At 37.5% G+C, this 16,982-nt stretch overlaps 2 protein-coding genes across 4 annotated transcripts in view; one reads left to right on the forward strand and one right to left on the reverse strand.

Annotated features, from left to right (window-relative positions):
- Window positions 1–3,229, forward strand: part of LOC100536643 (zinc-binding protein A33) — a 38,873-nt gene extending 35,644 nt beyond the window's left edge. For both annotated transcript variants that reach the window (XM_003198167.6, XM_073944999.1), the window contains exon 6: window positions 386–3,229. In XM_003198167.6, the coding sequence (XP_003198215.2) occupies window positions 386–918 (533 nt within the window). In that variant the 3' untranslated portion in view covers window positions 919–3,229. The remainder of the gene's footprint in view (window positions 1–385) is intronic.
- On the reverse strand, window positions 3,161–15,297 carry LOC103910319 (uncharacterized). Of its 2 annotated transcripts, XM_073945004.1 has the most exons (3): window positions 15,129–15,297; window positions 14,976–15,037; window positions 3,161–5,094 (listed from the first exon to the last, which is right to left on the reverse strand). In XM_073945004.1, the coding sequence occupies exons 2-3, from the start codon at window positions 14,999–15,001 to the stop codon at window positions 4,110–4,112; spliced, it is 1,011 nt and encodes a 336-aa protein (XP_073801105.1). In that variant the 5' UTR covers window positions 15,002–15,037; window positions 15,129–15,297; the 3' UTR covers window positions 3,161–4,109. The 2 variants fall into 2 exon arrangements, with proteins under 2 accessions (XP_073801105.1, XP_009297999.1); XM_009299724.5 differs by lacking the exons at window positions 14,976–15,037; window positions 15,129–15,297 and adding an exon at window positions 8,821–8,847.
- Between the last annotated feature and the right edge of the window lie 1,685 nt (window positions 15,298–16,982).

Consider the following 16,982-nt stretch of genomic DNA (forward strand, 5'->3'; position numbering starts at 1 on the left):
AAAAACTTGTTGGATAAGTTGGTGGTTCATTCTGCTGTGGCAACCCCGGATTAATAGGGACTAAGCTGACAAGAAAATGAATGAATGAATATCTTAAGGAGGTTGACTTAACTAACCCTTATCAGCTGTTGTGGAACCGACACACTCAGGGTAAGCAGGTTTTGGGTTAATCAACCGAGAGTTTAGGGTTAAGCAGATGGTAAAATAACCCAGCTTTCTGGAATACCTTCCAGGAGTTTGAATGTCTTTGAACAGTTTACAGTTTGAACAGTTCAAACACAAAAACAGTTGCATCTTCTTTTGAGATTAGAATGGATTGAAACATCAATAACAACACTGTAATGTCTTGTAAATTTTTGCAATGTATTGTCTTTTTTTTCATCAGGCCCACTAATTCTAGACCCAAACTCAGCTCACCCATGCTTGACACTATCAGATGACTTGACCAGTCTCCACTACAGCACCCCAAACCAAGGTCTTCCTAGTAACCCTGAGCGTTTCCATATCAGCGCAGAGGTGCTGGGCTGTACGGCTTTTAACTCATCCAGCCACAACTGGGAAATTGAAGTAGGGGACAATGAGGACTGGATCCTGGGCTTGGCCAGTGAGAGTGTGAAGAGAGATCAGGAAGTTCCTGCAAGACCAGAGAATGGTTTCTGGACCATCTGTTTTCGTGATGAGCAATACAGGGCGATGTCATCACCTCCAACTGCTCTACAAGTAGAGAAAAAACTGCAGAGGGTCTTGATTCAGCTGAACTGGGACAAAGGGGAGGTGGTTTTCTTAAACCCATCATACCAAGAAGTTATTTACACTTTTAAACATGCCTTTACAGAAAAGCTACTGCCGTATTTCTACACACAAAGCAAACATCCTCTGCGAGTCCTATCCAAGCCTGTGTTGCTTTCTATAAATTAAGATGTCAATTAAAATACTGGAGGGAAATTATATTTATCTAGAATAGTGGTTCCCAACTCAGGTTCTTCTAACCCTCTAGCACATTTTATTTGGCTACGTCCAAAAACTTATAAAGATGAATTATTGCCCTGCTGCCCCATCAGGCAGTTACTTGGAGTCTCATAATAAAACTGATTTGAAACTTCTGAGAGAGCATAACAGCAGGTACAACAAAATAGAGAACATTTTGGTATTATCTAATGCGAACATTTGCTCACTACATTACTAACTTTTAAGTAGAAATGCCATCAAAATTGGAAAATATTGGTCAAAATTATTCAAACACAAAATTACTCCCAAGCCAACCTTCAACATGCCATCTTTACTATTTAGCTCATCAGAAATGGAACACACATCACTGTAGGATGTCCAAGACAGCAAAGGTTAAGTCAGATTAAGTTTTGTTAACAGATGGAAAGTGAAGCTTTGTTTGGATTCATATGTGCCCTGCCCTTGATGCATTGGAATCTAGTAGTCTTTTGAAGGCAGCCTTTTCTAAATTTCTAAATATAGTCCATTTGAAACGCAAATGCAGATCATCACCATAATGGACACCACTGTTCTAAAGGCAAACTGTGAAAAAGATAATCATTGCTTAAAGCAGGGGTGTCTAAACTCGGCTTGAAGGGCCGGTGTCCTGGAGAGTTTAGCTCCAACCCTAATCAAACACACCTGAACCAGCTAATCAAGCTTTTACTAGATATACTTAAAACCTTGTGGCAGGTGTGTTGAAGCAAGTTGGAGCTAAACTCTGCAGGACACTGGCCCTCCAGAACCAAGTTTGGGGACCCCTGGGTTAAAGTGATTTATGTTCATTCAAGCTTTTTTGATATCAGATTATCTATTATTATTTACTCTGTACACTTGTATTACATAAGGGTTTTCCTACTTAAAAGAGTAAACTAGCCTTGGGTTATTTTTAACCTCAAGAATCCTGGGTTTTATGGCTTAATGTTTTAGATTGTTTACAATTAATATTAAATATTCATATTTTTTATGACTATAATTTCATAGACCCCTGAGGTTAATGTATTTTGTTTGCATAATTAGAGTGAGAGCGTCAGTGATTGGATGAATGATGTGAGCTTGTATACAGAAAGATCTATGATCCCCTATTATCAATGAAATTTGGTCAAATTACGTTTTCTCAGCAGATAGAAAGTAGAGGTCGGTTAGGATTTAGATTGATGCTTTGGAGTCCAGCAGTCTTTCGAAAGCAGACCAAATTTTTAAGGGATCATAGATGCATCCCTCTCTGTCTTGGACATCCCTCAACGATATGTGATCCATTTCTGAATTGGCTAATGCGGGACCAGCCGTGATCAATCATAAGCATGTGATCCTCTCAAAACTAGTTTATAAATAAACTTCACTTATAGTTTACAGTTGGCCCTGGTTTTCCACCAAGTATTTTTGGCACTTGTTCTTGCTGGATATGAGAAGATCTAGCAATTTTTTACTGCAATGCATCCACTAAATCAGGGCAATAAGTTACTGAAGATACTGGCTACTTTGCATAATACAGATTCAGTTGAACGTGATCGAAATTCATGATTCACCAATCAGACGATTCCTTAGTCACCAAGTTCTATACCACAGTCATCTTCATTTTGAAGAATCCCCCCTTCCAACCCTACCCTTCCTCCTTTCCTAGATTGGTGGCACGGCAGACCAGTGATTAGCACTGTTGCCTCACAGCAAGAACGTCACTGGTTGTAGTCCTAACCAAGCCAGTCAACACTTCTGTGCAGAGTTTACAAGTTCTCCCTGTGCTTGTGTGGGTTTCCCCCGGGTCCCCGGTTTCCTTCCACCATCCCCATATATGCGACTTAAGTTAATTGACTAATCCAAATCGGCACCATAGAAGTGCTCCTAGTAACTAGTTATCTCTATCAGGAGGGAGTCCCGGGCTTAAGGATTTTATGAGCTCATGGCTCTCTCCCGGGACAGCATGCCAAACACACTTTAAAATCAATCATCAGCTAAGTTTGAACTCTTGAAAGAATTTTCATGATGTGTCATTAGTCTGCCATGTTGTCAGTCCATGCTGTTAACATCCATCTCCGTAATGACATTGCATACGGGCTACTGAATAACTTATGAGGAAAGTGAAAACACTCTTTAGTCCAGTGATAACTCTTGAAACCAGCACAAACTTAGTAGCAGTATTTGTTATGTGTAAGAACCAACATCACACCATGGGATCATGTAATAGTTTATTAAATGTACTGCAAGATATGTTTGAGGATAACAAATAAAAATTGTTGAACACAGCTTATGTGAACTCGTTTATTTCTGGGATCAACTATAAAGAGGTTGAAAAACAACTTCCGTATCAGAAAACTTTCTTTATTTTTGCTCTTTACCAAAGTGTCGCCATGAAATGCAAGTTAAGGTTGTCCTTTTTTCCCATAACATGATGTATTTGTATGGTCCTGATGCAAAAAATATGCATAATTTTATCCATTGGGAACTGATTTGATCAATGGAAGATTGGCCTTGCTTACAAATGAATGTAGATTGACAATTGGATGAAAGCAGGGCAGAAATAAGACATGTCCTGATAGCCCTGCTTAAAGGCATTTCATGTAACCACAAGTGAAGCAAAGTAATTTTGAGGAAGAGGGAAGGTTATAGTTTTTGGTAAAAGATTTCAAGTTTAAGTTGTTGTTTTTTTTTACAAAATAATGAAGTGCATACATACATCATTTATAATAAGCACTACTGTATAAATATAACAATAGGAAGAGATATATAGAAATTTCATAGAGACTTCATGGCGACAAGGGTCTTCAAATTTGCTCCTGGTGAGCTCCTGTCCAACAAAGTTCAGACCTTTTCCCAACCAAACACATCTGAATCAGCTGCTTGTGGTGTAGGGAATGGTGAAAGGTTGTACGAACAGGAGCTCAGAACATTTTCTAACTACAAAGGGAATTGTTTGATGCAATGAACTATGTTGAAAAGAATCAAAGACAAGTGAAATAAAGCCCAGTACAATATCTTTGTTGCTACAAACATTCAAGATCAATTCGTAATAGATTCTATTATATTATATACAAATATATCATATGCAGCTCAATAATCTCAGAGTAGACTACTGTGTTAAAATTGATCTAATAACATATTTCAGACTTCATTTCAGACAACAATCATTCCTTTGAGGGTTTGTCTTCTTTCTTGCAGCTTAACTTCTCCACACATGTTTGAGGCAGGAATGGTACTTTCTCTAGGCGGGACAAGTAAGTTAAGGGCTGGATAGTGCTGCTGATGTTTAGAAAGGCAAAACATACTGGCTGCACATGGCAGGTGAAGACCATACGTGGAAAATGATCTTCAAAGGGGAACAGAGCAACCGGAGGGAGATAATTGCTCACTATGATGATCAAGATCGATAGCACCATCTTAAAAGCTTTTCTTTTCATTGGATGCATCTCATCTTTACCAGAGCCTCTTGAGCGTTTCAGGGCTATCATGATGGCCACGTTACACGCCACCATCCAGGTGAACGCAAACAGGACCTCACCAGTGAAAACTTTCTCGAAATTGTGGATGCCACCAATTGTTTTGGCTGAAGAGTAAGCAAAAGTCAGCAGCAGGATTGCTATGGTGAGACAGATCCTGTATTTGATGTCCTTCAGCTGTCCAAATGCGATGGGGAAGAGAACGGCTATAAATCGATCCAAACAGACACAGGAGAGGAAGAGCGGCCCGCTGGTGTCCTTCACGCCATAAGAGAATTTTATAGCCAGCCAAGCCATGGCACTCTGCCAGAGGTAGAGATTGAAGAATGAAATGATCGTCATGAATCCAAAGTAGGCATCCATAAAAGCCAGGCAGCCAAGAAAGATGTCAGAAGTTAAAGGCTCATTGCGGGTGTTTATTAGGTTCGCAATGACCAGGATGTTGGCAGGTATTCCTATTATCACATTGAAAGATTGCATGGTCAGGTCAAAAATGATGCCACTCACCATCTCTTCACATCCTTCAAACACACTGACAGTGTGGGTTGTGTTGACTGAATTGGTTGTCAAATTAGAAGAGGACATGCTGCTTCGTAGTATGAAGTTGAATCTTCTGTCATGGCGTAGTCGGCTCTCCATGAGTTCTGACAAGCTGATGCCAATGAATGGGATTCTGGAAGAAGTGAAAATAACAAATACTACAGTTAATTGATCAAAGTCTGAAAATCTACAATCTACAATTGTAAGAACCACATGGAATTTCTACACATGGAACTCTGCTAAAAGTATTAGAAGCTAATTCCCTAGAGGAATACCATGCTGAAGTTTGAGCCCAATACTTATCAAACACACATAAAACCTATAAAATGTTCATGATAACCTGAAAAATGTAGGAAGGTGTGTTGGAGCAGGAAGGTAGCCTTGCAGAAGCTTGGCTGCTAGTGTACACTTTCTTGAGTGGTCATTTGGATTAAGGCTTCTTGCTAGATTCAGTTTTACGGTTAATTTGTTGGACATTTCAAATTTTGTAATTTGATTTTGGTGATAGCTTTGACAAACAGTGTTACTCCCTTGGGTTATTTGCCTGCTATCCCCGTGCACAATCCCACAGGAGCAGAGGCACTGCACAAACACAAGTACACAGAGTACACAAAAACACATATGTGCAGAAACAGCAGCCGAGAGAAAATCCCACTGGGGCCAATATGAGATAAACATGTGACCCACTATTTCTTCTGTTTGTAGATATTAGGTCAGACATGGCTCTGTACAGCAGCAGCACTTGTACATTGTACAAACAGTACATTGTGATTAACACATAATTCCTCCAAATGCTTCTGGAGAACTCCAATCAAGGTACATTTGTATGACTCAGTAACCCAGGACTGTTCAGTCTTGCTCCAAAATTTTGCTCTAACTACTTCGATATTGGACTATTGGGATGTTTCTTGTCCTAGAACCCTTGGTAAGGTAGTTCAGATGTGTTTTATTAGGGTTGGAAATAAATCTGACAGGGACTTCCCACAGTAGTACTGGACAACCTACTCTAAATTGCTGATTGAAATTGTCAGCTCATTAGTATAGACTCTATGGTGCGGTGTCACAGTGGGTAGCGCTGCTGCCTCACAGCAAGAAGGTCGCTGGTTTGAGCCTCGGCTGGGTCAGTAGGCATTTCTGGTGGAGTCTGCATGTTCCCCCTATGTTTCCCCTACAGTCCAAACAAGCTATAGGTGAATTGGGTAAGCTAAATTGGCTGTAGTGTATGTGTGTGAATGAGGGTGAATGGGTGTTTCCCTGTGATGGGCTGCAGGTAGAAGGGCATCTGCTGCGTAAACCATATGCTGCTGGATAAGTTGGCGGTACATTCCGCTGTGGCAACCCCTGATTAATAAATGGACAAAGCCGAAAATAAATAATTGAATGAATAGTATAGACTCCAAGACCTGAAATGGGTGTTTTCGGGGGCACTGCACCAAATCTATATAATAAACTGCAAAACTTAATTGACAAATCTGGAGAGTTATTGGATACATGTAGTATGAAATATGATTTGTGAAGGAGTGAGAAGATTCTGTGACTCATTTGTCTCCTTTATAGCAGTACTTATAGGAAGCACCACCCTGCCTAGTCTGAAGGGACATTATGCTTATGTGGCCCTGTCAGGCTTTTCTTTGAAGCACTGGTCCACTGGGGCATCAGGGGGACCCTTGTGACCCTTAGCCTTTAGGCTAGACTCTCTCCAGTGGCTGGCTGCTAAACTATAAGGATGCTCCTAGGGATTGACACTGTTAATCAATTGTGTTTTTCTCCTTAAGCACTGGGGACTTTAACCAGCTAGAAGTGAACAATGGAAACTTGATTTTGTCAAGTGTTTGACAAGACTGTTTTGAACTATTTACACAATGTAAATCAGTTAATACCAACCCATAAAAATGTTATTCATCTCTCTAATTTAAACACAACTAAATTAACTTGTTCATTAGTAAATACTCACAACATGAATTGATTATATTAAATAAGGAAGACATTTAAATAGTTTGTTGGAGTATGACGAACTAGAGTTGGAAAATGCTGCTCTGAGTCAGTGTAATTCTCATTATGAAGTATGGAAACAAAACTCACCGTTTACATTCTGTTCTAATAATTGCATCAAATAGGTTTGTCTTCATGTATCATTAAAAAGCAATTGCTTAAGACGTGTGGAACAATTTTCTTTTTCCAGTATGGTAAAAAACCACAAAACTCCAACCACTTTGGATTAACATGACACCAGTTTTGCAAGCATAGATGGTGAGAATGTGTGCTCTTTACTTAAGATTATATACTGAAGTCAGAATTATTAACCCCCTTTAATTATTAGCCCCCGTTAATTTTTTCCCCAATTTCTGTTTAACGGAGTTAAACAACACATTTCTAAACCTTATTATTTTAATAATTCATTTCTAATAACTGATTTATTTTATCTTTGCCATGATGACAGTAAATTAACTTTACTAGATAATTTTCAAAACACTTCTATACAGCTGAAAAGTGACATTTGCGACATAAAAAGTGAACATAAGTGACATTTAAAGGCCTAACTAGGTTAATTAGGTTAACTAGGCAGGTTAGGGTAATTGTATAATGATGGTTTGTTTTGTAGACTATCGAAAAAAAAATAGCTTAAATGGGCTAATCATTTTGTCCTTAAAATGGTGTTTAAAAATATGTATATCTGCATTTATTCTAACCAAAATACAACAAATAAGACTTTCTTCAGAAGAAAAAATATTATCAGACATACTGTGAAAATTTCCTTGCTCTGTGAAACATCATTTGGGAAATATTTAAAAAAGAAAAAAATTCAAAAGGGGGCTAATAATTCTGACTTTAACTGTACAATTAGAAATAAACATATTAAAGCGGTCACTGGGAAAGTACCTTTTTAAAAAGGTAAACTTTTTTACTTGAAGGGTACTTGTTAGTGCTTAAAGAATCCATATTGTTACCATAAAGTTATATACTGTATTAGTACCTTAATGGTAAATGTTGAGCTTTAATTAGATTACTTTCATATTAGTACTGAAAACGTAAGAACCCTGAAAGAGTTCATTAAGTGTCATTGACAGCTGTTGTACATTTATTTCTGATACTGTGTTGTGCCCAGTTTAAGACATTTTTGGAGAGAGAAAAAAAATGGTTTAAGCTTTAAAGATTAAACATTAAAATGTTTACATATTTTTAAAGACCTTTATACTTACCTCTTCACCCATACATTTTAATTCTGCTGAAGCCAAAGAACGTGATACATGCTTGTTTATTCAAGTTTCAAATCAAATAAAACATGCTAATCCAAATATGTTTATCCTGGACATTGTAACATATTGTACATATGTATTTATTGTACCAAAAAGTTTATTGACTAGTCTTTTAATGTGTGACTGATTGTACACCAAGCCCACCATTTCCATAAATAAAGGATATTGCTGTGCCATAAAATATTATGCCAATTATCTAATATTTACATTGACTCAGCATTGACCCTATCAAAAGTTGATCAAAAAGACGTTTTGTATGAATTTCTGCAAAATTACTAAATCACTGATGATTCTGGTTTGATCAACCATTAACAACCATTTAATTGTTATTTTTTTGCCATTGTCTGGCTAAAGTTTTAGAATATTGATCATTTATTTTGAAAGTCCTATCATTTAAAACTTTTAAAACTGTGCAAAAATCTTCTTACAAACCTAACCTTATAACTTTACATTGTTACATTAAAAATTATTTATCAAAACCATTCATTACATGTAAAAAGCCAGTGGTACGAACAGAATAAATGCATTGTAGGAAATATACTTAACACTACTAATATGTATAACATAAACACTGAAATAACAAGGAAAAGCATGCTTCTTACCAGATAGAAGATTATAGCCGTAAAGATGCGGGTCAGAATATGGAGACACTTTTATAAACATCCCGTTGCCAGGAGGAATTACAATTGTTGATAGGAGGCAGGGTCTTTTTTTGAGATGCTTTCTGGACTCGGTCCCTGATGGTGAATTAGACTGTGTTTTCTAGATTCACATGTCCTCACAGGATCAAAACTGTTTTGGTCGGTGTTTTCTTAGAAAAAAGTGTAGAAAAAGTGAGAGCTTTTTTTCGAACTTACTGCTAGTTTTACTTAGGCTTGTTTTAAATGATACAGGTTAATTGCTGTAATTGGAAAGGTAAATACTGCAGTTTATCTACAAAAAGAAAGAAAGAAAGTAAGAAAGTCTTTTATTGCATTTGTTGACCTCACCTGTTAAATTTGGAATCAGAAAATGCTTTAAAGTAATATTGCCAAAACCAACCTCTTCCAAATTGAAGTTTAATAAAATATACACCACGAAACATTCTTAAATAGATCGCTATGCTTTGGCGTGTCTTTCAATCAGTGCATAGACTCAAAGAGAATAAATTACATTCAGCCTATCACACAACACCTCTCCCCTGACTCCAAAACTCAATCTGGGGGCTGATTTGTATCTTGGGACTGGTCCTGGTTTTGTACCACCGGCCCAGAGGCCCTCATGTCAGTCTCTCACCCTCTTTCAGTGCAAACAGAGAGCACAGGTGCTGCCACTATGTGCACTAGCACTTCTATTGAGTGTTATTGTATGTGTTTGTAACTTGACGGACTGGTGGAGCAATGTACGGCTTTAGATGATGTGTTTCAAATACAGTAAAGTTGAAGAACTTGATTATATAATTACTTATGAATGCTGTGACAACATTTATTTCACTTCTGAAACAAGTAATGTTATTTTACACATTAGGTCTTTGTAAAAAAAAAAAAATACTAGTATCTACTAAAATTGCTAATTGACTAATTACTACTAACATAATACTTCAAGCCATGTTTACACCTCTTATAAAGATGCATTTTCCTATCTGATAACAAGCGGACATCACTAAATGCAGGTGTATATGGGTTTTAAATACATATTCAATTGCATTCAACCTCTTAGGCACTTATTCCATACGGAGACAAATGTGTTCAGGCAGCTGCGAAAGACCAGCTAATCTCTGTATTCTAAAATTGTTGAAGTCTGTGTTACTATTCCTAAAGTGATTAATCAATCCGTGCAAGTTAATCCACTAAAAGAAAATGTATGTTTTCATAGTCTCTATTCAAAATCTGATCATTTGCTTCTCCATTTGGAGTGGCAGTGCTTCTGTTGACATCAACCTGGGGGCTTTCATAGCAACTGTACCCTATATCAATAAACTTAACCAAAACCCCTCTTACTGTTAGTTTGCTATGAAAGAATTATGCACAAATGAAAGCCCCAACCCTCCTCAATATTTAGTTTCAGCTGGAAGCACATTGCCACACTGAAATGAATATCAGAAACATCAGTTTCATGCAGACTTGTCATGTGGATATTATTTAGCGGACTGTAGATTAAAAGATTATGTGCATGTTAATTCAATTGCATTTAAATTGAATGAACTCTTATGTGATCAGTTTTGTGTATATTGGTGGTAACCTCAATGGGTATAAGCCAAACGACAGCTGAAACAACTAATACGAGGGTCCTACTGAGCTTTATAAATGAACAATGGTTTGTTTGAAGTTAGTATAAAGTACTGTCTCATAGACAGTACCTTGGGTTAAGTTACTCGTAGACTGTAACTGTACTGTGGAACTGTACTATTCATTCTCTTCAGCTTACTTATTCTATGTATTAGAATCATCTAATACATTGGTGAGCCACCCAAGAATGGTTAAGCCAAATATAGCAAAATCTAACACTGGGGACCATAGACTGCAGCTCTGCACAGAATGTTTGTCCAGAGAAGAACTGGTTGTGCCCAGGTAAGCGTGTTTTCTTTTTTTTTCTTGAGGTCGAAATTTCATCAACTGGTGAAGTAACCACTGGGTTGCTTGGTTTGGGGCTTGGAGCTTTGTTAGTGTTGCTCTTCAGTGTTTTGGCTTTCATTAGTGACATTTACATAGATATATATGATCATATAGATATAATGTCAATGTGGTTTCCGCTACATTCATTCTTTCATGGCGGGGTACCACTCCAAAATTCATCCCGCCACGGCTACATTACAGATCTCAATCAAAACATTTTATTTTTCTAATAGCGGGTAGTAATCGCACCAAAACGTACTAAAAGTTAAGTGAATTATAACAGAGCAAACTGTTCTGTAACCGTAGTTATGTTGTGCGTCATTTGTTTAACCCTTAAGTGCTGACTTTCTGACTGACAGGTGCATGATGCGTGAGGCCAACAAACACGACACATAGCCGTTTTACTTTACTTCAGGATGCATTAATATGGCTCTGTAGGGCTATTAGAGACATTCATAAATGTTCCTAGCAAATCTAATAAATGCTGGAGACATAAAGGCACTAAATCACACTTTAGCAGTGTTTATTTGAGAGCGCACAAGAAGATCTGCACGCTCTTGAAGCAGGTTATATTTGAGGGAGCGTGCAAGAAGTTTTGTGCACGAGCAGAAGAAATTGGCATGCAAGCAAAGAGATCCGCATGCTGTAGGCAATAAATAAATGCGATCTCGATTTCTAATACTGCACTCACAACACCACAGGTAGTTGGTAGATCTGTGTAAAAAAGGTTTGCCGCCACAGCTGAAAAAAATCCTAGAGGAAACACTGTATAGTGATCTTTAAAAGAGCTTCTCTGCCTAATTTCATAACACATTATCCTCAGCTGGGTCATAGAGAAGAGATAAAGCTTAGCCTAGCCATGTCTCAGGCTAGGGATACTGCCTTATTTGTTTTAGCAAAATTAGACCACACAACAAAAATGTTGGAAGAAAGACAGACTGCTCTAATTTAGCAGTAGGGTGTAGTATAGTACAGAAAGTAATAGACGAACAAAGAAAGCTGTATGGGCCACTCTATATCATGTCTAATTGACTCAAGTCCATTATTTCACATGTAGCAAGTGCACAGAAAAGGCATTTTCTACCCATTTAGATGTAAACAGCCCCAAAAACAAAATGGTTTATTGCAACTGCATGCAATCATTGTATTATTCTGCTGTCATGTTTTGACTTTGTTTAAAAAATGGCTCTTTCTGTCTGCCCAGAAAGCATATGAATGTGGGCCTCTTTAGGCAGTTATGCAGCACTGGTGGTATTTCTTCGGCCCAGACAAAATGAATGTGAAGTGACCCATCTGTACAATGGCAAAGGGGGGCCAAAGATTCAAATTCATATATGGGCCATTTAAGACAAAGATTTGGCACTTATGCAAAAATGTAATTTGAATGTGAGCCTAATGTGGCCCATGTGGAAAATGGTAAATTTGGCCCAAATGATGGAGGACAGATGTGAGCCACAGTTGGCAAAAACCTAAAACCTAAAGTGGCTCACATGTGTAAGTACAAATGTGGTCCAGTTATCATAAGACATATGTGTGCCACTTTTGGATAATATTTGGCACAGTAAGCTCTCTCTATTGCGGCTGCTAGACTAATGTGGCCCAGAGAAAATATGGCAAATATGGCCCAGTTATTTTAAAACATATGTGGGCCACTTTTGGCAATTATTCGGCACAGTTAGCTATGGTATATGTGGATTTGAGCTTATAGTGGCCCAGATAAGATATGGCAAACGTGGCACAATTATCCTAAAACAAATGTGGGCCACTTTAGGTAAATATTTGAAACAGTTAGCTCTGGCTAATGTGGCCGTGAGCCAAAAGCGGCCCAGAGAAGATATGGCAATTGTGGCCCAGTTATCATAAAACATATGTAGACCACATAGACTAAAGTCACCATCATAGAGAAAAGTGTTTGCTTTAGTTGAACTCATAGCCCTGAATTTCTTAAAATAAATTTTCTTTTTGGCTGATGTAAATTTTAAAAGCTTTGCTTGAAAAGTTTATCCATTACAGCAAACAAGCCAAGTAAAAAAATAAAATAAAATAATAATAATTAAGTGAGGCACAACCTGTGATGAAATAACATAATTCACTGATGTTAAACAAATGTTTAATCCATTTATAGAAGTAACATAATAACATGCTTGTACATGATAGAATTATGAAGGATTAAAAGCTAAACAAATTCAATGGCTCAGCTTATGCTCACAGAGACATCAATTATTAGTGTATGAACCTCAAAAACGATGACAAACTCAATAAACATCAACATAAACAGCATAATTAAAAGCAAATAATAACAACTGAAGCATCAATAAGCTATATAATGTATTCATACTGCAATGCATGCTGGGATTTTTGTACTTACCACACCTAGCAAGTGTACGGTGTAGGGCAGATCTGGGCCAAAATAAAAACAAATTGTGGCCCAGAATAGAGTCAGTTCTGGTTAATTTGGTTCTGGCTAATATGTGGTATTGTTTTGGCTTATTTGTGGCCCAGATCTGAAAAACAGGAGTGGACCGCCCTAGAGCCATCATTCCATTCAGTATGTGGTCCAGATGTAAGTGTCTGGTGTGGGTCAGATCTGGGCCAGAATAAAAGCAAATTGTGGCCTAAAATAGGGTCAGTTCTGGTTCATTTGGTTTAATTCTGGCTGATATGTGATATTGCTATGGCTTATTTGTGGCCCAGATCTGGCAAACAGGATCGGACTGCCCAAGTGCCATCATACCATGCGGTATGTGGGTCGAATGTAAATGTCTGGTGTGGGCCGGATTTGAGCCACATGAATTTTGCTAGCTGGGTTGTCATTCCTCCGACTTGCTGGGTGCAAATGACAATTCTCTTTGTTCAGCAGAGAGATTAGTTCCACCCATACTGTTGTGCCAGGTACCCTAACAAAATGGCCACCTAAAAATTGATGTTTTGCTTTACTACTTTGGTACTTTGGTTCTTGGAACTGGACAGTGGAGAAAGAAATAAATACATACTGTACTATACCCAACCATACTGCTCAGTGAAACAAGTGTAGTATATTTACTGTTTAACACCTAATCATGTATCATGATTACAATCATATCATGGGTTTTCTCTTGACCACCACCAGCTTAACATGTTTTTGGATGGTGCAATGACATCTGTAAAGCAGAGAGCATTCACCAGATACCAGCTAAAGGAGGACTGGAGAAAGAGTTAATTGACAGAATTTGGCCTGGACACTAGGGCCACCCCTACATTCAAACAGTGAGAAGTTCCATGGACATTTAATGACCACAGAGAGTTTCATCAGCATATAGAATCAATGAAACTAGATTAGCTTTTGCTGACAGGCATTTTCTGTGGAAAAGAACTAGATCAATGTTCACTTTAATGTTGAAAGCATGTTGTATTTATTTCAGTCCAAAGAGAAACTACATGTTCAGGATCAAACTGTTGAAAGAGGAAGTGGTCAAAATTCATTGGACTGAATTGCTTTCACAGTGTAAAAAGTAATCTAGTTTAACATATTCAAACAGTGCCAAAATAAACCAAAACAAGGTATCTTTTTATTTATATTGTTGTGACAGAAATATGGGATTGAACCTTACAACTCAGAAAAAGGTAAGACAGTATGGAAAATGCAAATAAAAAAAAGAACGTACTGATATTTTAATTTTTTTTGACTTGTATTTCATTGCAGGCAATACATTTATTCATTCATTATCTTCGCCTTAATCTCTTTATTCATCAGAGGTCAAACTTATCCAGCATATGTTTTACACAGCGGATGCTCTTTCAGCTGCAACCCAGTACTGGGAAAAACACACACACACACTACAGCCAATTTAGTTTACTCAATTCATTTATACCGCATGTCTTTGGACTGTGGGGGAAACTAGAGCACCCGGAGGAAACCCAAATGAGCACGGGGAAAACATGTCACCCAGTCAAGGTTTGAACCAGCGACTTTCTTGCTGTGAGGTGATAGTGCAAACCCCTGAGCCACCACAAATGACTGACCAACAACTACAAATGTTTCAAACGCTGACATCTGGTGGTCAACAGATAAAACACACTGACTAATATGTTTTTACCTCATCAACCTAGCCTAGCAAAACTACATTATGACTAACTTTAATTTAAGATTTTACCAAACAAACAAACAAGTAAACTCCACTTACTGTATTTCTTTGCTAGTAGTCTTCATTGAGGATTTGAGAAACTTTCAAAGATATGATGGTGCCTGTAGAAAAAATAGGTTAAAGAATAAAATGACAATCACTTTCTAAATGTAAAAAACATTAGAACATTACACAAGCATAAAGATCACAAACCTGGTCAATGAAGCCATTAAGATGTTTGGCCAGAGGATAGACAGTCGTTCCCAGCTGAGCCTGGTTTCTCTCAAGGCTTAATTTTCCCCTCAATTTCATCAATTAGTGAAGTTTTGTTCCTCACCTCTGTGGCCACTGCTTGCTTGGTTTGGGACTTGTGGAGCTGCGCATTGATGGATTTGCTCTTCAGTGTTCGGACTTTCAGCAGTGACAATTAAACAGTGGTGGAAAGAGTACTGAAAATTAAAGAGTACTGAAAAATCATACTCAAGTAAAAGTACCATTATTTGCCTAAAAATGTAGTGCAAGTAGAGTGAAAGTATCTATTAAATATTATTCAAAGTATGAGTAAAAAGTACTCAAGAGTAGTGAGTAATGAGTATTATGCCATAAAAAGCCTTTGTGTTTACATGTAATTTGTGTATGTGTGTGTAAACGTAACATTCTGTATTGCATCTTGTTGATGCCTAGCAGGCACCCATTGTCATAAGACGTTAATATAAGATTTAGGTTGTGATGTCGGGTGACCAAAATTCATTGTCTAGCCAGCGTCTAAGGACAGCGTTTTTTTGATGTCCAATAGCGACGTCAAATTACGTTTATATTTGGTTGATTTCAGGTTGTTGGAAAGTGACCAAAATCCAATTTAAAGCCCAAATCCTTAACCAACATCATATTGACGTCAAATACTGACATCTATTTATCAGGTATGGCAACCAAAATCCAACATCTGACAGACTTCATACCCAACATCCACACAACATCAAGCTGTAACATCATTAAACATTGATATTTGGTTGGTTTGGATATTGACGATGGCCTGACTTTGAGTTCTCAACCCGATTTTCATTACCAAAGAAAATGCAACATCCCCTGACATTGGGGTACAATGTCAATTTGATATCACGTTGACAACCTTTGCGTGCTTGGTGTTTAAGGCTATTTTGGTCATCATTCAGTGAACATCCATCATTTTCTCATCAGTGACATGCATCTAAACAGTAGGGCCAATTTGTGTAAAGATTTTGGACATCTTCTTGGAAAGATTCAAAACAGTTTGCTGCAGATATATAGCATGTCTTGAGGTAGTTCATTATGTGGTGATTTACCTTCTATACGATTTGATTGGACAGGACTAATTTTTCTAATCCTCATAGACAAGAAAAATAAAGTAGTGATTGCAGGTTAAGGGAAAGTACACAACAAATTCATTGGTGTTAAATTTCAAGTGTTGTGGTAATTCAGAGTAAAGTGTTAAAATTCTAGAGTTAGATAAAGGTAAAAAAAACCCTCTCGGCGTTAGAAGCTGATTTGCCTCCTTGTCATACAGAGTAACATGTATCTACTTTTGTAGAAAACCCTTGTATTTGAGAAACTAATCAGAGTGTCTGAAATCTCGCCACACCCTCATTCACCTGGCCCTTAAATTGGTCAATTAGTTTAGTCCACTAGATAGAGTGAATTACCACAAATAAGTGAATTCAGACACCTGCTGTTGAACACCTGCTGTTAACAATCACAATCACTAAAGGAATAAGAAATTGAAGGAAGAAATAAAACTACAGACACAGCCTCACACCAAACCAACTGAATTAAAACAGAGGATTAAACAACTCCATTAAATAATAGCATAAGCAGCTTCACTGATTACAGTTTGACTTCATTTCTGTAAAAATATTTCATTTGACCTCACCATCATAGAGATCAGAGGCTGCTTATTTGAGCTCTTGAAGCTTTACTCCTATATCCTAATGTTTCTCTGACTGCTATAGCAGTGTTTCTAAAACTTATTAGCTATAGCAAGAAAGGTCAAGAGAAACTATACTGTTTATACTTAATTGTTATAGATTTATT

This window comes from Danio rerio, chromosome 3, assembly GCF_049306965.1.
Source record: "Danio rerio strain Tuebingen ecotype United States chromosome 3, GRCz12tu, whole genome shotgun sequence".
Classification (NCBI taxonomy): Eukaryota; Metazoa; Chordata; class Actinopteri; order Cypriniformes; family Danionidae; genus Danio; species Danio rerio.

What these genes read in the sequence shown, in the direction of transcription:
- LOC103910319 (XM_073945004.1), bottom strand. Translation starts at nt 15,001, where the DNA reads ATGAAGACTACTAGCAAAGAAATACA. An exon ending in ACTACTAGCAAAGAAATACA is followed by an intron (nt 5,095 to 14,975) that starts GTAAGTGGAGTT and finishes CACTTCTTCCAG; the next exon opens with AATCCCATTCATTGGCATCA.